The sequence below is a fragment of the Ovis aries genome, chromosome 4 (assembly GCF_016772045.2).
Source record: "Ovis aries strain OAR_USU_Benz2616 breed Rambouillet chromosome 4, ARS-UI_Ramb_v3.0, whole genome shotgun sequence".
Classification (NCBI taxonomy): domain Eukaryota; kingdom Metazoa; phylum Chordata; class Mammalia; order Artiodactyla; family Bovidae; genus Ovis; species Ovis aries.
The window spans coordinates 10,539,690-10,565,893 of record NC_056057.1 but is presented as its reverse complement, the minus strand read 5'-3'; the positions used below and the strand labels follow the sequence as shown (position 1 = coordinate 10,565,893).

The 26,204-nt window shown below is 42.5% G+C and overlaps 2 protein-coding genes across 8 annotated transcripts in view; one reads left to right on the top strand and one right to left on the bottom strand.

Annotated features, from left to right (window-relative positions):
• PEX1 (peroxisomal biogenesis factor 1) overlaps positions 1-12,405 on the top strand; it is a 70,219-nt gene extending 57,814 nt beyond the window's left edge. For 2 of the 6 annotated variants that reach the window (XR_009600321.1, XR_009600320.1), the window contains 8 exons: positions 475-617; positions 698-801; positions 1,564-1,740; positions 2,818-3,048; positions 4,255-4,449; positions 4,711-4,841; positions 7,050-7,253; positions 11,914-12,019. Coding sequence is in view for 4 of the 6 variants with exons in the window: in XM_042249141.2 (XP_042105075.1) it covers positions 475-617; positions 698-801; positions 1,564-1,740; positions 2,818-3,048; positions 4,255-4,449; positions 4,711-4,841; positions 11,914-11,998 (1,066 nt within the window). In the remaining 2 variants the exon portion in view is untranslated. Of the gene's footprint in view, positions 1-474; positions 618-697; positions 802-1,563; positions 1,741-2,817; positions 3,049-4,254; positions 4,450-4,710; positions 4,842-7,049; positions 7,254-10,357; positions 11,892-11,913 lie in introns of those variants that run through there. The other 4 variants (XM_042249141.2, XM_027968440.3, XM_042249140.2 and 1 more) reach the window with 3 other exon arrangements.
• The window catches only part of GATAD1 (GATA zinc finger domain containing 1), a 47,469-nt gene that overhangs the window by 7,364 nt on the left and 13,901 nt on the right, over positions 1-26,204 (bottom strand). The gene's annotated exons all lie outside the window — the stretch shown is intronic.

Sequence of the window (26,204 nt, the reverse complement as noted above, 5' to 3'; positions counted from 1 at the left end):
CTATCCTTTTACCAGAGATGAGATTTATTTTCACTTTATAAGGTTCTCCATAAAATAATTTTAGTCATATATGTTTTTTTTCTAACTTGAACTTTGTTTAGTTTTGTTAATTGACTTTGTATTAATTAAAAAGAAGGTAACATAATAAGCATGCCGAATTTCAGATTCACAGAAGACTTGAAGAGACGTTGCACAGAAGTGTAGGTAGGCAAAGCACATTAAAAAGAATTCACTTGCAATAAGGGTCAAAGGAGCTTCTAACTTGCTGAGTAAGACTGGTCCAGAAGGCGCGGATCTTCCCTGACTTCCCTAAGACCTCGTGTACTAAAAGCAAGGCGCATTACCCTTTCTTAAGGGTTTGTTGTGAAGAATTAAAATCATATATATGTATGTGTATACAGATATAAATATATATATGTGAAATTGCAAACTCGGAGTCCCTCTTCAACTATGAGATACTGTTTGTTTCCCCAGAGCACAGGCCGCAAAGCCCTGCATCGTTTTCTTTGATGAGTTTGAATCCATTGCCCCTCGACGTGGACACGATAACACAGGGGTTACAGATCGTGTGGTTAACCAGTTACTGACTCAGCTGGATGGAGTCGAAGGCTTGCAGGGTAATAATCGTAAATACAGAAACATCTTCTAATACCAGATTCCCCCAGGATTTAGTAAAGTATTTTCTTTCTCCCCCCAGGTGTTTATGTACTGGCTGCTACTAGTCGCCCTGACTTGATTGACCCTGCCCTGCTCAGGCCCGGCCGACTAGATAAATGTGTATACTGTCCTCCTCCTGACCAGGTGACAGTTTCATATACCTACAAACGCTCCACTCTTTCCTTGTGAACTTTACTTCTGCCAGGTAACAGCAGTTGTCCTTAGAAGACCAGCTTTCAGCAAAGGCTCTAGTCACTGTTTTCTTACAGCATGAAAAGATTCTGAATTAGATGCAAAGCCTTTCTTTGGCCCAGCCATCCCATGCAAACTCCCATCTGAAAACTTTGTGTTAGCCAGATGGAAAAAAGGGAGGGAAACCAAGTATTTGATGTCCACGTTCCCTGTGTTCAGAGATCACACACCTCATTATCTTAACAGAAGACTGATACAGAATCAGGCCTAGGAGTATAGGAAGCATCCGTGCCAGTTATGTAGAGATATGCCTTTTGACCACTCTAGTCCTGTGTTCCCAAATTTACAAACGAATGGATAAGTGAAAGAAGAAATAGACGAATTCATAGTCAAAGGTATAAATGTATATCACATGTAGCGATTATTTTTCTTTTTGAAACATTTCTTGGCTCCTTTGCCCAAATCTAGAAGATAAGCACTAAGAAATGATCTACACTGAATAGTTGATTTTCATTCATTTTCCTCCCTGTGTTCTTTCTGTTAGACAACAAGTACCAAGGAGGATAGATGTAGCCTGGTGGTACATTGCTCAACTTATTTGTAAAACTGATTAGATATATGAAGTGAACGTATAAGAAAAATCTTGTAAGATGCACAGTTGAAAATATCGCATTCAATGTTATTTGTTAAGTCAGTGAGTGTTTCTCCCTTCAGGCGTCACGTCTTGAAATCTTACACGTTCTCAGTGAGTCTCTGCCTCTGGCAGATGACGTGGATCTTCAGCACGTGGCCTCAGCAACCGACTGCTTTACGGGAGCGGACCTGAAGGCGCTCCTCTACAGCGCCCAGTTAGAGGCCCTGCACGGAAGGCTGCTGTCCTGTGGGCTCCAGGTAAGTTATTGGAGGAGACCTACTGTGGCGTCTTATGCGGATATGAGCAGTTCAGTGTCAGTTTCAACCTTAAAAACAAAGTTTTACTTTTGAACAACTTCAGTTTAACTTTATAGGAATCTGCCTTTAGTCAAGTGTACCGTAATTGGGATGCTGGCTTTGTAGGGAATTTGTACTTACATGAAGAATTTGGTGTCTGTTTCTTTCACCTTACCTTACTATTGGCAAAATATAGTTGGTGTGTGGAAGGGTATCCTTTGAATCAAGGTGTCAGGAATTATATTGCGATTTCAGATTTTTTGCTTTTTAAAACAATCATCAGATGGTTGTTTTGAAGCTCAGGTTGCCCAGGTCCGGCCCAGTAGGAGCCCCTTTGGGATGGCTCCTGTGCCTCTGTGGTGTGTAGTCCTCGTTCTCTGATCACTTACTTCCCTACAGGACAAGACGGTCTAGGTTTATCCTGTACTTTCGGTACTCCAGCCCCAGGAAGTTTTTTCTGTAAGGATAATGTAATTTTTGCACCAAAGAATTTGAACTCTGCCGTATGATGGACTTAACCATGTATTTTCTAGGAAGACTTTTCCTGTATGCTTCTCTCCTTCACATTTTGTTGGAAGTTATTGCAGGGACTAAATTTAGATACTTCCAAGTTTTTGCTACTTATTTTGGTAAGCCATGGAAGGTGTTTCCTCCCCCTGTGCCATTTCACTAGCAGAAAGGGTGTTTATTTGTAAAGCACTCTATAATGATGCATCAGCCATGTTTTAGAGTACTTTTTCATTTCAGAATAGAAAAATATGAATTTAAAGAGACATGAAAATAAAATCCAGAAGTCTGAGTCCTAGCTTTGTTAGTTTTAGGGGAGATGATTGGCAAATTACCTACATATGCCATTTTGTCTTTCCTTATTTTAATAGTTAAAATTATGTGATATGCCTCAGAACCATTAGAGAATCAATAAGAACTTTTGTAAAAAGGGCCTGGAGTTTCCTTGATCTGTTAGAACGCTGTGTGGTTTATTTTTGAATTGTGGATTATTTAGAGCTTTACAGCCGCTTGTCCTTTTGTGTGTTTTAGGATGGAGGTTCCAGCTCTGATAGTGACCTGAGTCTGTCTTCAATGGTTTTTCTTAACCACAGCAGTGGCTCTGATGATTCAGCTGGAGACGGAGAATGTGGCTTAGAGCAGTCCCTGGTTTCTCTGGAGATGTCTGAGGTGCTTCAAGATGAATCAAAGTTCAATATGTACCGGCTCTACTTTGGAAGCTCTTACGAATCAGAACTTGGAAATGGAACCTCTTCTGATTTGGTAACTTGTGTAGTTGTACAGCTTTGAAGTAGGAAGCCATATGTTGTTTCAGTTTATGGCCCCCCATGTTCTTTCTGGTTGGTGTGACTCCATCAGTAAAGCAGTCTTTCCAGGCACTAATCAGTCATTTTCATTCCTTGTGAAGACAGGGCTGGCAGTAAGGGGAGCCGAGGTAGCCAGGGGTTGTGATTACCCTTTGGTTTCTTTCAGGTTTTCTCTCTTCATTAGCAGCTTTAAAACATCTTTAGTAGCAGATCAATTTTATGTTAAACTTAAATTCTATTATTGTAGAACAGTTGAGGATAAGAAATTTGGTATGATAATCTCAAAAATTCTGACAACAAAATGTTATCTTTCGGTAATATTTCTGGTAGAAAGTATAAGCATAGTGAAAAAGTTATTAGTAATGTTTCAACAGGGAAAATGTTTAGATTAAATTTGTGTGTTTTAGTCACTTAATCATGTCTTGACTCTTGAAACCCCATGGACTGTAGCCCACCAGGCTCCTCTGTCCATGGAATTCTCAGGCAAGAGTACTGGAGTGGGTTGCCATTTCCTTCTCCAGGGGGTCTTCCTGTCCCAAGGAATTTGAACCTGGGTGTCCTGCATTTATTGCAGGCAGATTCTTTACTGACCCAGCTACGAGGGAAGCCCAGATTAAATTTGGGTAATACCATTTTTCTAAATTAAAATAGCATTCAACGCATATCTCAGAAGATAGTGATTCGCTGTTACTGTATTGGTAAACTTAACATTTTTACAAATATTCAGTAATTTTTTAGGTAGATTTCCTTAACTAGGTTTTAAAAAATATAAAAGTAACCAATTTTTATTCTCAAGAATAGTAAGCAGTTTTAATTCTCCTCTTTTTTTTGTTTCTTAACATGTAGAAATGCCCTAGAACCTTAGTATAACCTATCATTAGAGCATTACTGGTGGATTTATAACAAAGCATTTAAAAAAAAACCCACCGTGTATGATGGCAGTTTTCACTCTCTGGTGGGTCAGCCACGTAGGTATAGATGATCCTTTATAGAATATGAATGCATTTTAAACCTGCTTAAATTTTAGCTAGTTACAATGCAAGCTTACCCATGGTAAAGTTTTCCTGCTAAAAGTTTGTCATTCTATCTTTGATAAGTACATAACTTTTTTCTCCCTTGCTCTTTTTCCTTCCCTCCCATCTCATTATACTTAACCATGCAGAGCTCACAATGCCTGTCAGCACCAAGCTCCATGACTCAGGAGTTGCCTGGAGCTCCTGGGAAAGATCAGTCATTACAACCTCCATTGTTCAGAACCGCCTCCCAAGAGGGTTATCAAGAACTCACACAGGAGCAAAGAGATCAACTGAGGGCAGACATCAGCATCATCAAAGGCAGATACCAGAGCCAGACTGGAGTAAGGCTTTCCCCCTTCATCGCAACTGTAAAACTTCTTACAGATTGTTTTCCTGTTTTTGATATGTATTTTTTCAATTTGTAAATGCACTCTCTTTATAAAGGGCTGAGACACACCGATCGGTCAAACAGTTATGTGCTAACAGTGTTTGGTAATTTTATGAGAAAGGGAAGGCGTAGTCCCAAGAAAGTGGCAAAAGCAAATAACTCTTTTTCTTTATGTCCCTTAGTTAACTTTCTGTCATTTTATTTTTTGCTTAAGGAGGATGATACCCTTAACCCACCAGGACCAATCAGAACCAGTTTGGCTATTAGCCAGTCACATTTAATGACTGCACTTAGCCATACTCGGCCATCCATCAGTGAAGAGGATTGGAAGACCTTTGCTGAGTTGTAAGTAACAAATTCTGATTCAGAAGTATACAGCTATTACAAGCGACAGTTCTTCAAACTTCCAGCGTTCTTTTTCGAATCACAAATAATATGTGGAATATTTAAAAGCCAATTCAAAAACATTTGCTTAGTAGCCATGCATTCAAACACTCAAAAACGTAAAGAAGTTAAAAATAAATTTTTATTTTTATATAAATGTATATTTATATAAATCAGATTTAATCAAATGAATTGGTTAATGGACTTTTTAAATTTTAAAAACAAAGAAAAAGTATATTAATGAAACATGATTTCTCTCTCCACAATGACCTCCATTTCTAACTTAAATAACCACAGTAAGACTAAACTGTTTCAAATTAAATCTAGTTTCAATAAACTTGGCCTGATTATTTACATAAGTTCAGCAAGAATAGTAATTGACCATATAGGTGCTTTTTGCTGGAAATTTGCAGCAGGAATCTCAGTTTGATGTTTTAAAAGACTTGATGCTTGGAAGCCAAGGCAAGTACTTACCATAACATTTTGCTTGCAGTAGCTATATACTGTTGACCCTCAAACAACATGGGCTTAAACTACAAGAGTCGATTTTCAGTAAACATGTACTATAGTCCTACACAATCCACGGCTTGTTGAATCTGTGGATACAGAACTGTGGATACAGAGGGCTGACTGAAGGTTTATGTCTGTTAGTGAGGGGTGGGGTTGGTGCCCCTCACTCCTGTGTTGTTAAAGGGTCAACCGTATTCAGGTGGCTTAAATTCCCCTCTTTTGGAGGTCCCCAAGATACCCTTCCCTGGTGGCTCAGAGGTTAAAGCATCTGCCTCCAATGCGGGAGACCCGAGTTCAGTCCCTGGGTCGGGAAGATCCCCTGGAGAAGGAAATGATAACCCACTCCAGTATTCTTGCCTGGAGAATCCCATGGACAGAGGAGCCTGGTGGGCTACAGTCCACGGGGTCGCAAAGAGTCGGACACGACTGAGCGACTTCACTTCAAAGATACCCTGAAGTCCGTATACCTGCCAGGAAATGACCTTCCTAAACTCATCTGGTAAGGTTACTGGGAACTCTGAAAAAAAGGTACCAGGCGGATTTTCCAAGGAGCATTACTGGTTCCATAAAATCAATCTTAGTTTCTTAAAACTGGTCTTTTTGGTTCTCTGTGCATTCTTCACATGTGATATTCCAGTCAAAGCCTTGGTAATAAAACCAGTGCTTCCAGCTGTGCCCTATCACAAGGAGAAAGGATTCTCCTTGAACTTATGGAAATAACTATAGCCATAGGACTATTCATTGAGAGTTTCTTCTGGAAGGATCAGGTAGAAAACATGTTTCATTTTTGTTCACAAAGGCATATTTAACCAAATTATTGATAGCTTAAAAAGGTTTCCTTAAATCTGGAAGAAATAAAACAATACTTGATAAATACAAAGTCATAAAAACTATAATGGTCCTCAGTAGTTCATTCAATCCCATGTAATTAATTTTTATGGATCTTTTGTTAGCAGTTTTATGAAGCCATCAGTTTCTCCTTTAGAGTTCTACAAATTCTTACCTAAGTGAAGTCACTCAGTCGTGTCTGACTCTTTGCAACCCCGTGGACTGTAGCCCACCAGGCTCCTCCGTCCATGGACTTCTCCAGGCAAGAATACTGGAGTGGGTTGCCATTTCCTTCTCCAGGGGATCTTCCTGACCCAGGGATCTAACCCAGGTCTCCCTCATTGCAGGCAGACGCTTTAACCTCTGAGCTACCAGGGAAGCCCTAATTCTTACCTAATTCAGTGATATAAACTGAAAGTTATCAGAAACCAGCCCTTGTTAGAGTAGTTCCCATAAGTCTCTCTGAAGATCTAGCACTTTTGTAGGAACACTTTTACAATAATTATAAATGAAAAAGACTTAAAACTGGCCATGGTTAAAGATTTGATGAAACTCTTTACTATCTTTGCCGACTTTTCTGTAAATCTGAAGCTCTTCTCCTAAAATAAAAAAAAAAACAGATGAAACATCACTATAATGCCTTCTATCTGTATGTCTTCTTTGGAAAATGTCTATTCTTATCCTCTGCCCATTTTTTTCTCAGGTTTCTTTGATGTTGAGTTGTATGTACTCCATATAGTTTGGGTATTAGCCACTTACTGGTCACATCCTTTGGAAATATTTTTTCCCATTCAGTAGGTTATCTTTTTGTTGATTATTTCCTCTTTCTAGGAGTCTCAGTTCAGTCGCTCAGTCGTGTCCAACTCTTTGCAACCCCATGAATCGCAGCACGCCAGGCCTCCCTGTTCATCACCATCTCCCGGAGTTTACTCAGACTCACATCCATCGAGTCCGTGATGCCATCTAGCCATCTCATCCTCGGTCATCCCCTTCTCCTCCTGCCCCCAATCCCTCCCAGCATCAGAGTCTTTTCCGGTGAGTCAACTCTTCGCATGAGGTGGCCAAAGTACTGGAGTTTCAGCTTCAGCATCATTCCTTCCAAAGAACACTCAAGACTGATCTCCTTCAGAATGGACTGGTTGGATCTCCTTGCAGTCCAAGGGACACTCAGAGTCTCCTCCAACACCACAGTTCAAAAGCATCAATTCTTTGCAGCTCAGCTTTCTTTATAGTCCAACTCTCACATCCATTCATGACCACTGGGAAAACCACAGCTTTGACTAGATGGAATTTTGTTGGCAAGGTAATGTCTCGTTTTTAAATATGCTGTCTAGGTTGGTCATAACTTTCCTTCCAAGGAGTAAGCATCTTTTAATTTCATGGCTGCAATCACCATCAAAGTGATTTTGGAGCCCCCCAAAAATAAAGTCTGACGCTGTTTCCACTGGTTCCCCATCTATTTCCCATGAAGTGATGGGATCAGATGCCATGATCTTAGTTTTATGAATGTTGAGCTTTTAGCCAACTTTTTCACTCTCCTCTTTCACTTTCATCAAGAGGCTCTTTAGTTCTTCACTTTCTGCCATAAGGCTGGTGTCATCTGCATATCTGAGGTTATTGATATTTCTCCCAGCAGTGTTGATTCCAGCTTGTGCTTCCTCCAGCCCAGCGTTTGTCATGATGTACTCTGCATATAAGTTAAATAAGCAGGGTGACAATATACAGCCTTGACATACTCCTTTTCCTATTTGGAACCAGTCTGTTGTTCCATGTCCAGTTCTAACTCTTGCTTCCTGGCCTGCATACAGATTTCTCAAGAGGCAGGTTAGGTGGTCTGGTATTCCCATCTCTTTCAGAATTTTCCAGTTTCTTGTGATCCACACAGTCAAAGGCTTTGGCATAGTCAATAAAGCAGAAATAGATGTTTCTCTGGAACTCTCTTGCTTTTTTGATGATCTAACATGTTCGCAATTTGATCTCTGGTTCCTCTACCTTTTCTAAATCCAGCCTGAACATCTGGAAGTTCACAGTTCACATACTGTTGAAGCTAGGCTTGGAGAATTTTGAACATTACTTTGCCAGTGTGTGAGATGAGTGCAATTATGCAGTAGTTTGAGCATCCTTTGGCACTGCCTTTCTTTGGAATTTGAATGAAAGTTGACCTTTTCCAATCCTGTGGCCACTGCTGAGTTTTCCAAATTTGCTGGCATATTGAATGCAGCACTTGCATCATCTTTCAGGATTTGAAACAGCTCAACTGGAATTCCATCACCTCCACTAGCTTTGTTCATAGTGATGCTTCCTAAGGCCCACTTGACTTCATATTCCAGGATGTCTGGCTCTAAGTGAGTGATCACACCATCGTGATTATCTGGGTCTGAAGATCTTTTTTGTATAGTTCTTCTGTGTATTCTTGCCACCTCTTAATATCTTCTGTTTCTGTTAGGTCTATACCGCTTCTGTCCTTATTGTCCCATCTTTTCATGAAATGTTCGCTTGGTATCTCTAATTTTCTTGAAGAGATCTCTCGTCTTTCCCATCCTATTGTTTTCCTCTATTTCTTTGCACTGATCACTGAGGAAGGCTTTCTTATCTCTCCTTGCTGTTCTTTGGAACTCTGCATTCAAATGGATGTATCTTTCCTTTTCTCCTTTGCTTTTTGCTTCTCTGAGCTGAGACATGGAAACAACCTCAATGTCCATTGACAGATGAATGGATAAAGAAGTTGTCATGTGTATATATATATACACACACATACACACACCCCAGAATATTACTTACCCCAAAAAAGTGAAATAATTGCATTTGCAGCAACACAGATGAACCTGGAGATTATCATACTAGGTGAAACAGGTCAGAAAGAGGAAGACCTGTGGACACATGCAACCCCAAGGCTGGCTGTTGTACCCCTTTGTGTCCTCTTACTGTTGTCTTTCTATAGGCAGCATAACATACTTGTTAAGCATGAGAGCTCTTTCATGTGTTTTTCAAAAACAGAAGTTTTCTCCAGTTTAAAGGATCCATCTGGCCACTGACGCATAGGGCCTTAATGGTGACTGTAACCTGCAACCCCTTTTATGGCTTAACCATGAATGACCGTAAGAAGTGTCCAAAAGGACTGCAAAAGACGTAGCTTTCAGAAGATCCACAGGGTTTACTCAGAACCAGCCAAGGAAAGCAAGTGCTTCATGGTGACAGGCAGTGAGAATGGGGCGGTGAAGATGGAGTCTCCCGTCTGCCACCAGAGCACGTGATGCTGCCAGCTGCAGACCTGCCCATCGCTGCACTCACAGGAGCTCCTGGAGCGGGACTTCCCTACACCAAGACGACAGTGAAGCTTGAGCCAACTGAGGCCCCTGTGGGCTGGGACACCTTAAGGCAAACTCCCTAAGAGCTGGCACAGCCAAACAAAGAGATCGCTGCTTATCACTTCTTGTCTCAGATCCTGAGTTTTCCTCATGCCCATCAGATTCAGGCTGATACTTAATCTTCTGGCTGGCTTCTCTCTGGTTAAGTCACAGAGAGTCACAAACCCATACCAGTCACAAAGCCAAGCTCTCAAGACATAGAACAAGAGGAAAGCTCACCTGTTTAAATATAGGGGACCCGCTGCAGAGTGTGTCTAAACAAATGCACATCTATCAGAACCACAAAGTCACCAGCCTGTGAGGCTGGTGGGCTCGAACGGTGGGCGTAAATCAGAACCTATCCCTGGTGGCTCAGCTGGCGAAGAATCTGCCTGCAGTGCGGCTCATCCCTGGGTTGGGAAGATCCCCTGGAAGAGAGCGTGGCAACTACTCTGGTATTCTTGCCTGGAGAATCCCCATGGACAGAGGAGCCTGGCAGGCTAAAGTCCATGGGGTTGCAAAGAGCTGGACACGACTAAGCGACTAAGCACACAGCACACACTGCATTTCTACTCTTTGGTTTTCCTCCTCATGAGAAGTGACACAAAAGCTAGAGACAGAAGCAAACAATAGCCTTGTTTGGGGAGAACTGGATCAACAGAAAACAAGAGTACTCAGAAGATAGCTTTTCCAGAGTTGCTGTAGCTAAGGCACTAGTTCACACAAAAATTTTTCTCCTGCTTCTGAATTTAGAAAAGACTCACCCCGCTCTCACTTCTACTGAACCTGCAGGCAGAGGCCCAGGAGCCTGACGTGGTAAGGATTCTGACCCTTGACTGGCTCTCGTCAGAGGTCCCAGGATCCCCCGCCTGCAGTGACAGGAGGCCTCCGTGTGCACCAAACTGCAGGGGTAGCAACAACTTTCCGTTCTCGGTTCTTTGGCTTGTCTATAACTGACTGACATAGATGTCAACAGGTGATAAACTAATTTTGTAGATACAGGAACCCCATAAAAACAAGACTCATTGGCGGTCAATGAGCTGAGGCCTCTGTAGTGTCCTGAACTGAGGGAAGGGATGGGGCCTGAAGCTTCAGAGGTTAAGAGGGCAGTTCACAAGGAGATGAGATGAGCAGATGTTCGCCCCGCCACACAGATAAAAAAAGTTATGTCTGGTGCAGGCCCCAGTGTCTGTTCTTTAAAGGCAGTTAAGAGAGAGGTAAAAGGATTTCCCGGGTCTGCTGGGTCCCGAGTTCCTTCAGCTCAAAATAACCCACATGCCAAAGTGGTTCACTAGGAGCCGTATTCTGCTCCCCTTCCACAAAATATGTGCTTACTGTAGAAGAATCAGAAAACAAAGGGGGAAAAAAACCCAGCAGTTTCCCTAAACCTCATTACCTCCCAAATCTTATTTGTATGCTTATGTTTTCTGTTACTAAAATAAGACACTCTGCACATATTGCTGTATAGCAGTCCCCGTCCATCCACACATCTTTAACATTCCTTCACATTTTAAATAAGTTTACTATTTTACTATATTTTATATAGTACAGCTATGGCATAACATCCAGTTTTTGAACATATAAGTTGCATCCAGGTTTTCACTATGAGCAATGTGATAAACATTCTCTTACCTCTGTTTGCACATATCCTTAATTATTTCACTCGGATAGAAGTAGAATTGTTGCATCAGTTCACTCACATTTTTTGAAAATGCTTTTGAAATCTACTGCCAAATTGTCTTTCAGAAATGTATGTAGCAATAGCAATATAGTTATAGTACCAGCTTCACCATACCCTAATGTTAAATATTTTAGTCTCTCTCTAAACTTGGCCACCTCATGCGAAGAGTTGACTCACTGGAAAAGACTCTGATGCTGGGAGGGATTGGGGGCAGGAGGAGAAGGGGACGACAGAGGATAAGATGGCTGGATGGCGTCACCGACTCGATGGACATGAGTTTGAGTGAATTCCGGGAGTTGGTGATGGACAGGGAGGCCTGGCGTGCTGCAATTCATGGGATCGCAAAGAGTTGGACACGACTGAGTGACTGGACTGGACTGAACTGAACCTTGGCCAATTTTGAGAACGTTGTATGCATCTCACACTTTTGCATTTCTCTGATCACAGTAGAGCGGTTCATCGTTGTCATTTGTATTTTCTCTTTTCTGATTTGCCTCTTCATCCTCTTTGTTCCTTTTCTGTTGTTCAACTTTTAAAAACTCTTATAAGAACTTTTATAAGAACTGTCTTTTGTTTCTTAAAAACTTGTTTGCAGCAATCCATTGTTTTATGTTTTGTTAAGATTTAATACTTATAAATGCTGAACTTAATCTCATTTTTTTTTAAGGTATGAAAGCTTTCAAAATCCAAAGAAGAGAAAAAATCAAAGTGGAACAGTGTTTCGACCTGGACAGAAAGTAACCCTGGCGTAAGAGATGCTTCTGATTTTGTGTTTGTGTGTATGTGGTGTTTGTCCCTGTGTTGTAGCACTGAAAATGATGTCTGTACATTTCTTTTTAATTTAACTTGTTAATCTATAAAAACAAAGATGGGTAAACCTGTTATCTAATGATCAGGATTATTTGACAGTAATACTTTAAAATAAATTGAGATATTTATAACAGATTCTGTATTTTATTTCCTATATATATAAATTCTTACTGAAATAATATTGGCCACATGGAATAACTGATTTTTTTCTCCTTTGAAGAAAAGAGAATGTAATTAAATACATTTCTTAGAATTCACGGTTGCATATTCAACATCTTTCTTTCATTTGATAAGTTTTATGCTTAGCACCTTGATTATTTTGGAAATAAAAAATTCAGTTATCTACTGATCCAATGATCTGTTCTTTTTATCTGAAAATGTAGAATTTGCACACAATTTAAATAAATTGAGTTGTTCCTTCAATCAGGAGTGAAATGACGTCCCCTAACATACTACATGCAGCTGCAAGGCCAGGAGCTTGAATGATGTACAGTCCTCCCCGCCAGCTCCATGACAAATCTGTCCTGCTGTGCTGTGATCTATGGACTAAATTGTAATGTCACTACCATCAACACAAGCTGTATATCATAATGTGGGAAAGGAGAAAGGTCAGTAGAATGTGCAAATAAATACATAAGAGAGCGAATAGAAATGTATTGGCTGTAACCACTGCCCTTTTTGCAACTAATCATTTGGTCATGACTGATAGGTTTTACTTCTCTCTTCCATTATTTATTCCATGTTCCTCTGACTTCAGCCCTCATGTTAGTGGATTAGAAGCTTCCCTGGTGGCTCAGCTGGTAAAGAATTTGCCTGCAATGTGGGAGACCTGGGTTCGATCCCTGGCTTAGGAAAAAAAAACTTTTTTCCCAATACTGGAATGGTACCCCACTCCAGTATTCTTGCCTGGAAAATCCCATGGACAGAGAAGCCTGGGGGGGTACAGTCCATAGCATCACAAAGAGGAAGACACGACTGAGCGGCTAACATTTTACTAAGTAGGGTGGTCTAAGCTGTCATTTCCATCTTTGCCCTTGGTGACCTAAGATTGCAGGTGTCTTCCATTAAATTAACCATGCACACTCAGTATCACAAGGTTCCAGCCATTCTTCTCCCATCACGCATTGTATAGCATCAGCTTCGTATTCACTCAACCAACATTGTAAATCCTCCCCTTTCAAACCACCGGAATCATCACTATGTTCCCCTCCCAGAAGCATGCCTCCTTTGCTTACCTCTGAATCCGCAAAGCCCAGAAGCACAAGAAAGGCAAGCAAAGATGTTTGAGTCACTAGGAATTAACTGAGACATGTCATTCTCCCTTGCACTTTGGTTCCCAGCTCCTTAGCACCTTCTCTTAAGGCCACGGGCACTGGTTCACAATATATATACTGTGTACTACATCTTGCAGAAAGGAGCTCCAACTTCACAGTCAGTTATCTCCCCAGAAGCCCAGCTGTTTCCAGGTGAGGGGAATTTATGTTCAGTCTAGGGGATTCACTGTCAAGTGAGTTTTGCGATCAGGAGCAAATGCCATAAGGCATAGTATAATAGTGTGAGAGTGTGTGGTGAGTCCCTGAAAGAAATGCTGGACTGTATGAAGCACAAGCTGGAATCTAGATTGCTGGGAGAAATATCAGTAACCTCAGATACGCAGATGACACCACCCTTATGGCAGAAAGCAAAGAAGAACTAAAGAGCCTCTTGATGAAAGTGAAAGAGGAGAGTGAAAAAGTTGGCTTAAAGCTCAACATTCAGAAAAGTAAGATCATGGCATCTGGTCCCATCACTTCATGGCAAATAGATGGGGAAACAATTGAAACAGTGACATATAGTGACTGCAGTCCTGAAATTAAAAGATGCTTGCTCCTTGGAATAAAAGTTATGACCAACCTAGACAGCATATTATATCTACTACTGCGGGCAGGAATCCCTCAGAAGAAATGGAGTAGCCATCATGGTCAACAAGAGTCCGAAATGCAGTACTTGGATGCAATCTCAAAAAGGAAAGAATAATCTAGGTTCGTCTCCAAGGCAAACCATTCACTATCACAGTTATCCAAGTCTATGCCCCAACCAGTAATGCTGAAGAAGCTGAAGTTGAACGGTTTTATGAAGACCTACAAGACCTTTTAGAACTAACACCCAAAAAAGATGTCCTTCTCATTATAGGGGACTGGAATGCAAAAGTAGGAAGTCAAGAAACACCTGGAGTAACAGGCAGATTTGGCCTTGGAATGCGGAATGAAGCAGGGCAAAGACTAATAAGAGTTTTGCCAAGAAAATGCACTGGTCATAGCAAACATCCTCTTCCAACACCACAAGAGAAGACTCTACACAAGGACATCACCAGATGGTCAACACCAAAATCAGATTGATTATATTCTTTGCAGCCAAAGATGGAGAAGCTCTATACAGTCACCAAAAACGAGACCAGGAGCTGACTGTGGCTCAGATCATGAACTCCTTATTACCAAATTCAGACTGAAATTGAAGAAAATAGGGAAAACCGCTAGACCATTCAGGTACGACGTAAATCAAATCCCTTATGATTATACAGTGGAAGTGAGAAATAGATTTAAGGGCCTAGATCTGACAGAGTGCCTGATGAACTATGGAATGAGGTTCATGACATTGTACAGGAGAAAAAAAGAAATGCAAAAAAGCAAAATGGCTGTCTGGGGAGGCCTTACAAATAGCTATGAAAAGAAGAGACGTGAAAAGCAAAGGAGAAAAGGAAAGATATCAGTGTCTGAATGCAGAGTTCCAAAAAATAGCAAGAAGAGATAAGAAAGCCTTCTTCAGTGATCAATGCAAAGAAACAGAGGAAAACAACAGAATGGGAAAGACTAGAGATCTCTTCAAGAAAATTAGAGATACCAAGCGAACATTTCATGCAAAGATGGGCTTGATAAAGGACAGAAATGGTATGGACCTAACAGAAGCAGAAGATATTAAGAAGAGGTGGCAAGAATACACGGAAGAACTGTACAAAAAAGATCTTCACGACCCAGATAATGATGATGATGTGATCACTAATCTAGAGCCAGACATCTTGGAAGGTGAAGTCAAGTGGGCCTTAGAAAGCATCACTACGAACAAAGCTGGTGGAGGTGATGGAATTCCAGTTGACCTGTTTCAAATCCTGAAATATGATGCTGTGAAAGTGCTGCACTCAATATGCCAGCAAATTTGGAAAACTCAGCAGTGGCCACAGGACTGGAAAAGGTCAGTTTTCATTTCTATTCCAAAGAAAGGAAATGCAAAAGAATGCTCAAACTACTGCACAATTGCACTCATCTCACATGCTAGTAAAGTAATGTTCAAAATTCTCCAAGCCAGGCTTCAGCAATACATGAACCGTGAACTCCCTGATGTTCAAGCTGCTTTTAGTAAAGGCAGAGGAACCAGAGATCAAATTGCCAACATCCGCTGGATCATCAAAAAAGCAAGAGAGTTCCAGAAAAACATCTATTTCTGCTTTCTTGACTATGCCAAAGCCTTTGACTGTGTGGATCACAAGAAACTGGAAAATTCTTCTAGAGATGGGAATACCAGACCACCTAACCTGCCTCTTGAGAAATCTGTATGCAGGTCAGGAAGCAAGAGTTAGAACTGGACATGGAACAACAGACTGGTTCCAAATAGGAAAAGGAGTACGACAAGGTTGTATATTGTCACCCTGCTTATTTAACTTATATGCAGAGTACATCATGAGAAACTCTGGACTGGAAGAAACAAGCTGGAATCTAGATTGCCGGGAGAAATATCGATAACCTCAGATATGCAGATGATACCACCCTTATGGCAGAAAGTGAAGAGGAGCTAAAAAGCCTCTTGATGAAAGTGAGAGAGGAGAGTGAAAAAGTTGGCTTAAAGCTCAACATTCAGAAAACGAAGATCATGGCATCTGGTCCCATCACTTCATGGGAAATAGATGGGGGAAGAGTGGAAACTGTGTCAGACTTTATTTTTTTGGGCTCCAAAATCACTACAGATGGTGACTGCAGCCATGAAATTAAAAGACGCTTACTCCTTGGAAGAAAAGTTATGACCAACCTAGATAGTATATTCAAAAGCAGAGACATTACTTTGCCGACTAAGGTCCATCTAGTCAAGGCTATGGTTTTTCCTGTGATCATGTATGGATGTGAGAGTTGGACTGTGAAGAAGGCTGAGCACCGAAGAATTGATGTTTTTGAACTGTGGTGCTGGAGAAGACTCTTGAGAGTCCCTTAGACTGCAAGGAGATCCAACCAGTCCATTCTGAAGGAGATCAGCCCTGGGATTTCTTTGGAAGGAATGATGCTAAAGCTGAAGCTCCAGTACTTTGGCCACCTCATGCGAAGAGTTGACTCATTGGAAAAGACTCTGATGCTGGGAGGGATTGGGGGCAGGAGAAGGGGATGACAGAGGATGAGATGGCTGGATGGCATCACGGACTCGATGGACATGACTCTGAGTGAACTCCAGGAGATGGTGATGGACAGGGAGGCTTGGCGTGTTGCGATTCATGGGGTCACAAAGAGTCGGATACGACTGAGCGACTGAACTGAACTGAGACAGCATATTAAAAAGCAGAGACATTACTTTGTCAACAAAGTTCTGTCTAGTCAAAGCTATAGTTTTCCCAGTGGTCATGTATGGATGTGAGAGTTGCACTATAAAGAAAGCTGAGTGCTGAAGAGTAGATGCTTTTGAACTGTGGTGTTGGAGAAGACTCTTGAGAATCCCTTGGACAGCAAGGAGATCCAACCAGTCCATCCAAAAGGATATCAGTCCTGAATATTCATTGGAAGGACTGATGCTGAAGCTGAAACTCCAATACTTTGGCCAGCTAATGTGAAGAACTGACTCATTTGAAAAGACCCTGATGCTGGGAAAGATTGAAGGCAGCAGGAGAAAGTGATGACAGAGGATGAGATGGTTGGATGGCATCACTGACTCAATGGACATGAGTCTGAGTAAACTCCAGGAGTTGGTGATGGACAGGGAGGCCTGGCACACTGCAGTCCCTGGGGTCGCAGAGAGTCAGACACGACTGAGTGAACTGCCTGACTGAACCTGGCTTCCCAGGTTGCTCTAGCAGTAAAGCATCTGCCTGCAGATGCAGGAGACCTAAGAGACTAGAGTTTGATCCCTGGATTAGGAAGATCCCCTGGAGGAGTACATGGCTACCCAACTCCAGTTGGAGATTCTTGCCTGGAGAATCCCATGGACACAGGGGCCTGGCAGGCTGTAGTCCATACGGTCACAAAGAGTCAGACATGAGTACTTCTTAGCCTAGCACCCACGGTCTCTACCCCCAAATATATTCTTTAGATTTTGCATAAGAAAGAAAAATACGTCGTTCTTGGCTAAGCCTTCTCCTTTTACACTGACTTGTTATTGTCTCCCTGGGGCGTGTAGGGACGGGACAATAGAAGGAGCTTCCTTTTACAAGGCTGATCCCACGCAGATGGAGGTGATTTGGGTATTCAAGCAAGAGACACCAGCTGGGTCACTATCAAGGAAGATTTCAAAAGGCTGGAGATAAAAGGCACTCCAGTTTCTTCCATGTGTCTACATCCTAACTACCAGGATTCAACTCTTCTCCAATCAATACCTGTTGAGTTCCTTTAATGGACTGGAACCTGGTGGTCCGGAGTCAACAATATGAAAGTAAAAGAGAAAGAGGCTGATATTCTTCGGTTTATGCAGAAAACCAATAAAGCCCTTGATAAAGGGCGTGCATCACTCACGAAGGCACCGGCTGCCCACTCGAGGCGAAAGCACAGTGCGCCTTCTCGAGAGGGTCTTAGAAACCCAGGCAGGAGAGTGAGCACGATGGGTTTCTACGCTCCAGAGAATTAGCCAGAGAGAGGGAGAGAAAGAAAGACATGGGGACCTAAGCTCTGATGGAACAAGGGCGTTTTATTCAACATAGTGTGGGTATATATATTGTCTTACAAGGTAGCTTTTTTCAGCAAAGATAAAGATCAAAAGTCCAGACATACAAATTATCAAGGAAACATAGGCAATCCATATCAGAGAGAGAGGGTTGTAAATAGTCACTTTTACAGTATGGTTCATTGCCGGAGGCCACCACGGGAGATCTCACCCATGACAAGGTCATGTGGAAGAGAACTGTTAAGCAAGGCTTCAGAACTCAAGGGGCTCCCTAGGCTTTCTCAAGCATCTACCCCAAAACCAGAATCTGTCTGTTTTACTGTTTCATGACTTTCACCAACTCCTCTGACATTAACAGGGGGCTAACCCCGACCACCTTTCTCTGGGGAAAATCAACTTAGGGCTATAGCTAATAAGTCTCCTGGACATGAGAGGAATATTTCAAATCAAACCCCCTCTATTAGCATTCTAGCTTGCTTGGCAGGTTATCCAGACTCTTGTAGCTATGCATACAGTTATTTACAGCCTCCCAACTGTGAGAAGCATGGAAAGCCTAAAACACAGAGTCTTTGAAAGAGTTGAAAGTTATTAGAGTAGTGCTGGTGCTGGTGTAGGATTTCATTATTGGGCCAATGCTTGTTGCTAAGTTCCCATATCTCTTATCCACTGTGCACCTGGGAGTGCATTAGTTAACATAGTGAGAATGCAAGAAAAACAAGTGTAGCCTTGAATTTAACCATATCAGACTTTTGAGCTAATTGGTTCTTTCTTGTAACTCACTGAACCTTTGCTCTGTGAAAAACGTAACTCTGTTTGGCATTTTCTGAGGCTGACATAGATTAGAAATATAAAGAAAAAACACTTTGAGGGAAAATAAGTTGTCTGGTTGAGCAGCCTTTATCAAAAGAGGGTCATAAAATGTTCACAGGCCTCCAAGGCCAGAAGATACTGTACACATCTTTTGTGGAAAAGGTATGCAGAAAAATCGTGGTTTCCATAAGGGCAATACTGCTGGAATGTTGGGCTGACTCGGTATGACCTTGCATCTTTCATTTCCCTCTATGTACAAAAAAGGTATATAAGTACTGTTTAAAAACAAAGCTATGGATCTCGCTCATCAAAGCAGCTTGGTCTCCTCATGTCAATCGTTTTCCTCCTTTTACTCTCTCTTTCAGGCTGGTTCCCGTCTGCAGTACAGAGATCCGTCGTGTCTACTTATTTGCCTGGGTTTCTAAGACCTGAACGGGAAGGCGCCTTCACTCCCTTGGGAGACTGGGAGGGCACCTGTGGCCTCACGTAGGCGGTGCAAGTCTCTTGTCTTGAGACTTTATTGATTTTCTGTATAAACCAAGGAACACCAGCCTCTTTTCTTCTCTCCTCTATTTTCTTATCTACAACGTTCTTAACTATCTCTCTCTCTCTAAATCAATCACAATCGCCGACGCCGTTTCTCCTTCGGGTTTCCCTGGATCCTGCGGGGGCTGGACCCCAGTGGTTCATAAAAAGGAAGAGGGTCATAAATAGTTACTTATAACCATATGAAAAAAGTAATGAAGGAAATGCATGCATTCCTCAGCCCTGGGAGCTGTTTGCCACCCCTCTTAATTCCTGAATATTCAGGAATTAATAAGGAACAGAGGATTCATGACAGATCCAAAACAGCACACACGAAGCCTCCTGTTAAATGCTTCCTGACAAATACCTAACTTTTTCATAAGAAATCTAAAATGGCTGTGAACTCAACGAATAATCCAGTAAACTGTGGGATCAAACTCCTGTTTTTGTGCCAGAATTTGGCATAAAAACAAAAATATAGATCAATGGAAAAAGAATAGGAAGCCCAGAGATAAACCCACATACTTATGGTCACCTGCTCTATGAGGAGGGAGGCAAGAATATACAACAGACAAGAGACGGTGTCTTCAATAAGTGGTGTTGGAAAATGGGGCAGCCATGTGTGATAGAATGAAATGAGAACAGTCTCTAACAGCATATGCAAAAATAAACTCGAAATGAAATGAGAACCCTTTTACACTGTTAGTGGGAATAAACTGGAACAGCCACTGCAGAGAACAACATGGAAGTTCCTTAAAACACTAAACACAGAACTACCATATGATCTAGCCATCCCACGCCCGGGCTATATCCGGAGAAAGCCATTCTTTGAAAAGACACATGTCCCTCAATGTTCACTGCAGCACTGTTTACAACAGAAGAAAGGAAGCAACCTCAATGCCTATCAACAGAGCAATGGATAAAGAAGGCGTGATATATACATACAGAGAAAGATCACTCGGCTATAAAAAAAAAAAAAATGAAACAACATCATTTCTAGCAACATGTTGGAAGAAGAGTTATGACCAACCTAGACAGCATACTAAAAAGCAGAGACATTTCTTTGCAAACAGAGGTTCATCTAGTCAAGGCTATGGTTTTTCCAGTGGTCATGTATGGATGTGAGATTTGGACTATAAAGAAAGCTGAGTGCTGAAGAATTGATGCTTTTGAACTGTGGTGTTGGAGAAGACTCTTGAGAGTCCCTTGGACTGCAAGGAGATCCAACCAGTCCATCCTAAAGGAGATCAGTCCTGGGTGTTCATTGGAGGGACTGATGTTGAAGCTGAAGCTCCAATACTTTGGCCACTTGATGTGAAGAACTGACTCATTGCAAAAGACCCTGATGCTGGGAAAGATTGAGGGCAGGAGGAGAAGGGGATGACAGAGGATGAGATGGTTGGATGGCATCACCAACTCAATGGACATGAGTTTGAGTAAGCTCTAGGTGTTGGTGATGAAGGGAAGCCTGGCATTCTGCAGTCCATGGGGTTGCAAAGAGTTGGACATGACTGAGAAACTGAACTGAACTGATGGACCTAGAGATTATCATAGAAAGAAAAATAAGTCAAAGATAAATATATGATATCACTTACATGTGAAATCTAAAAATATGATGCAAATGAACTTATTTATGAAAAGAGATTCACAGACTTAGAAAACAAAAAAACGAATGGTTACCAAGAGGGAAAGGTGGGGGGAGGAATAAATTAGGAATTTAGGACTAACATATATACTACTGCTGCTGCTAAGTCACTTCAGTCGTGCCTGACTCTGTGCGACCCCATAGACGGCAGCCCACCAGGCTCCCCCGTCCCTGGGATCCTCCAGACAAGAATACTGGAGCGGGTTACCATTTCCTTCTCCAATGCATGAAAGTGAAAAGTGAAATTGAAGTCGCTCAGTCGTGTCCGACTCCTAGTGACCCCATGGACTGCAGCCCACCAGGCTCCTCTGTCCATGGGATTTGCCAGGCAAGAGTACTGGAGTGGGGTGCCATTGCCTTCTCCACATATACACTAAAATATATAATAAGCAAGGATCTACGGCATAGCAGATACCATAGCACAGAGAACTCCACTCAATACTGTATAATAACCTATATGGGAAAATAACCTGTAAAATAATGGATATATGTATGTATGTATGTATATGTATATATATATATATATATATATATATATATATAGCTGAATCAAAAAGATTCAACACTGAAAGATGAACCCCCCAGGTTGGTAGGTGGCCAATAAGCCAATATGCTACTGGGAAGAGCAGAGAAACAGCTTCAGAAGGAATGAAGAGGCTGAGCCAAAGCAGAAACAATGCCCACTTGTGAATGTGTGATGGTGAAAGTCAAGTCTGATGCTCTAAAAAACAATATTGCATAGGAACCTGGAATCTTAGTTCCATGAATCAAGGCAAATTGGAAGAGGTCAAACAGGAGATGCCAAGACCAAACATCAACATTTAAGGAATCAGCTAACTAAAATGGACTGGAATGGGTGAATTTAATTCAAACGACCATTATATCTACTACTGTGGGCAAGAATCCCTTAGAAGAAATGGATTAGCCATCATAATCAACAAGGAGAGTCCGAAATGCAGTACATGGATGTAATCTCAAAAACGACAGAATGATCTCAGTTCAGTTCCAAGGCAAACCATTCAACATCACAGTAATTCAAGTCCGTGCCCCAACCACTAATGCGGAAGAAGCTGAAGTTGAATAGTTCTATCAAGACCTTCTAGAACTAACACCGAAAAAGATGTCCTTTTCATTATAGGGGACCGGAATGCAAAAGTAGGAAGTCAAGAGATACCTGGAGTAACAGGCAAGTTTGGCCTTGGGGTACAAAATGAAGAACAGCAAAGGTTAAAAGTTTGCCAAGAAAACGCACTGGTCATAGGAAACACCATCTTCCACCAACACAAGAGACAACTGTACACACGAACATCACCAGACGGTTAATACTGAAATCAGACTGATTATGTCCTTTGCAGCGGAAGAGAAGCTCTATGCAGTCAGCCAAAAGAAGACTGGGGAACTATCTGTGGCTCAGATCATGAGTTCCTTATTGCAAAATTCAGACCTAAATTGAAGCAAGTAGGGAAAACCACTAGTCATTCAGGTATGACCTAAATGAAATCCCTTACGATTATACAGTGGAAGTGACAAACAGATTCAAGGAGGCAGATCTGATCGAGTGCCTGAAGACTATCACCAAAGCAGTCTACACATTCAGCGCAATCCCTGTCAAAATTCCAACAGCATTTCTCACAGAAGTAGAACAAGCAACCCTGTAACTTACACAGAAGCCACAGAAGACTTCAAAGAACCAAAGGACCTTAAACTTATCTGGAGGCCTCATACTCTCGGATTTAAAACTATAATATAGTAATCAAAACAGTAATGGTGCTGCCATAAAGACAGACACACAGATCAATGGAACCTAACAGAGCGCCCAGAAACAAACCCACGTATTTATGGTCAATTTACAACAAAGTCAAGAACATGCAATAGGGAAAGGACAGTATCTTCAAAAACGGCGCCGGGGAACCTGGCCAGCCACACACAACAGATGGAACTGGAACATTATCTTACACCACACACACAGTTTACCTCGAAGTGGATTAGAGACTGGAATGCAAGACCCGGAAGTGTAAAACTCCTAGAAGAAACAGTGGGTGATCTCTTTGACACAGGTCTCAGTGACAATTTTTTGGAATTAAAACCATAAGCAAAGGCAACAAAAGCAAAAATAAACATGTTGAACCACATCAGCAAAATGAAAAGGTAAACTACCAGTGTCAGAAAATATTTGCAAATAATATTTCTGATAAGGGATTAATATCCAAAATATACTAAGAACTCATTCAACTCGACAGCAAAAATAATGAAATAATCTAGAAAATGAGCAGAGGACCTGGGCATTTTTTTGCAAAGAAGACATACAGATGGCCAACAGGTATATGGAAGGATGTTCAACATCACAGATCAGGGCAATGCCAATCAGACACAATCAGATGACCACTCACATCTGTTAGAATGGCTGTTATCAGAAGTACAAGAAATAAAAACTGTTGGCAAGGATGTGGAGAAAATGGAACCCTTGTGCACTGTGGATGAAAACGTAAATGCATCCAGCCACTACAGAGAACAGTATAAAGGCTTCTGAGAAAGTTAAAAACAGAATGACTGTATGATCCAGCATTCCCATTATCTGGGTCTTTGTCCAGAGAAAACAGGAAACACTAATTCAAAAATACACAAGCACCGCCGTGTTCACTGCAGCATTCTTTACAAGAGCTGAGTTGTGGAAACAACCTGTGTCCATTGATGGGTGAATGGATAAAGAAATGGCAGTACGTGTGCACGGTATTAACCAGCCTCATAAAAAGACTTAAGTAACTAAAGAGATTTAGATCTCATAATTTGCAGCAAGACAGGTGGACCTGGAGGGCACTATGCTAAGTGAAATAAGTCAGAGAAATAAAACCATACAGTTTCACTTATGTGAAGAATCTAAAAAATAATAATAAAAACACGACCTCATATACAGAGAATGAGTTGGTAATTCCAAGAGGTGGAGACAGAGCGTGGAGAGGGGGCGAAACGCGTAAAGCCGAAAGGTACAAACTTCCAGCTGTCAGTCATGGGGATATGATGTACACACAGCACGAGGGCTGTACTTAATAACACTGCATTGTACATCTGACAAGTTGTTAAATCTTAAAACTTTTCATCACAAGAGAAGTCTGTAACTATGTATGGTGGCATATTAGCTAGACTTACGTGGTGGTCATTTTGTGATGTATACAAATACTGAATCATTGATGTTGTACACCTGAAACGTGTGTCAATTATACCTCAGTTTAAAAATATTTTTTTAAAGCAAACAAGTATCACATTCTATTTGGGAACCATTGCTTTCAATGGCCCTTCATAAATGAAATATCTTAGGCAATGGGGAGGTTCCCCATAATAGCCACTGTGATTCTAGGTTGTCTCAGTAAGATGTTGCCATTTAGGTATATACTGACAGCCTCTGGGGCCACAGTTCTTAGACGCAAGGCGGGCAGGTGTGCCGGGAGGTGGTGAGCTCGGTTCTCGGAGACTGAGGACTCCACTTCTGTAGCTACACTTGGGTCGCTCGGTCTGTGGTTTCACATGCGCCTTGTTAGTTACATGCAAAATTTATTGAGCCTGGCACGTGACAGGTGTCAATCCAGCCCATTCGTGACCAGCTTACCATAGCACAGGTGTCTTAGGTGGCCAGAGCCCCACCAGCTCTGCCCGCCAGCTCTGCCGTGCTGGCTTCGCGATCTCCACTAGTGACAGATCTGCTGTCTTTTTCTGAGAAGATTTCTTTTACAGTGGTGGACACTGTAATGGCTTTAAATGTCTTGAAATCTATCTACTCAAGATTGTGCCAGCTGGTGAAACCACCAGATACTTCTTGTCTCCACTTACTTCCGCAAGTCCCACAACAGTTTACTCTTTGGACTTACCTTGAGGCTTCGTGAGTCTCCTCACAGTTGCCATCTTGCTTCCTTTAGGTTGACGGGTTCCCATTATTATTCCTTGTTGAAATGATCTCAGTTCAACCAGACTTAGTGTTTCTGGCTGTCTTTTTTTTAATTGCTGTGTGATTTTATTGCTCTAAATATACAGTAAAAAACAAAAGCTAGCCAGAACACATCAAGCGATGGCACGCGTAAACCCAAGACAGGCCAGTCTGCACCCGTCCTTCAGAGATGTGGGCACTAATGCTGATGGCGAGGCCAGTGTGCTGTCTGTGGGAGGAGAGGGGCAGGAGAGGGGTGGGGAGGGGGACAGCCCCCTGCCTTTGTGTGCGTGCATCAGCAAGCCTGCACCCGTGGGCACCTGTGGGCAGGAGGGGAGAGGCACAGGGAGCCAAGGGGCTGGGGGGCCACCCGAGCGTGGCCTCTGCTCACAGGCTCAACCAAAGAGGAAGGAGTCATCCACCACCTAGTGCCCCACTCAGCTGAGCCTCAGGCTGGGCTGCGGCCACCCCAGAGCCGTCCTCTCCAGGGCAGCTCCTCGGGAAGCAAGACCCTCCCGGCCCACCAGGACATTGCGCCCGGGACCTGCAGAAACCTCCACCTGGCTGGAGGTCTTGCCAGGCGGCTCTTCCCAGTGGGGCACCCAGGCTGAGCGTCCCTTCTGCCTTTGTTACCCAGAAAGTTTATCTTTAAAAAAAGACAAGGTCATCTCAGATGGGACCCACAAGGTCCCCCCTCAGGTGCCCCAGAAAGGACAAATGACAGAGCAAGGCTAGGGGCAAGGACCTGGCAGGGCCTCCCCGAAGTGCTTACCTTGCATAGCAGGTTGGCCGCAGAGTCCCAGTGCTGTCGCCCCCGAGACCTGGAGTTTCTCACGCTCCAATTGTCCTCCAGGAAGGACCCAGACAAACTTGAAGAGCTCAGAAGGCAAACTAAGAGTATCCTGGAGAGTGGCAAAGAGGCAGTGAAATCAAGGGCTTCCAGGCTCCCTTCGCCACAGTTTGGGACCGCCCTGGCATCTCCAGCAGCCGTCTTCAGGACCCACGTTGTTGCTGTTCAGTCGCCCGGTTGTGTCTGACTCTTTGCCACCGCATGGACTGAAGCAAGCCAGGCCTCCCTGTCCCTCACCATACCCTGGAGTTTGCCCAGGTTCATGTTCTTGGCATCATGGATGCCACAGAGCCATCTCATCCTCTGATGCGCCCTTTTCCTCCTGCCCTCGATCTTTCCCAGCATCAGGGTCTTTTCCAATGAGTTGTCAGGACCCATGTCCTCACCAAAACTGTTGAGTGACAAAACTCAAGCAATTTAGTAAGGATTCTGGGGTCCTTCGGTCGAGGGAAAACCACCCACAGATGCAGGAGGTGCAGGACCTCCCAGCAGCACAGCCTCCTCCCCAAT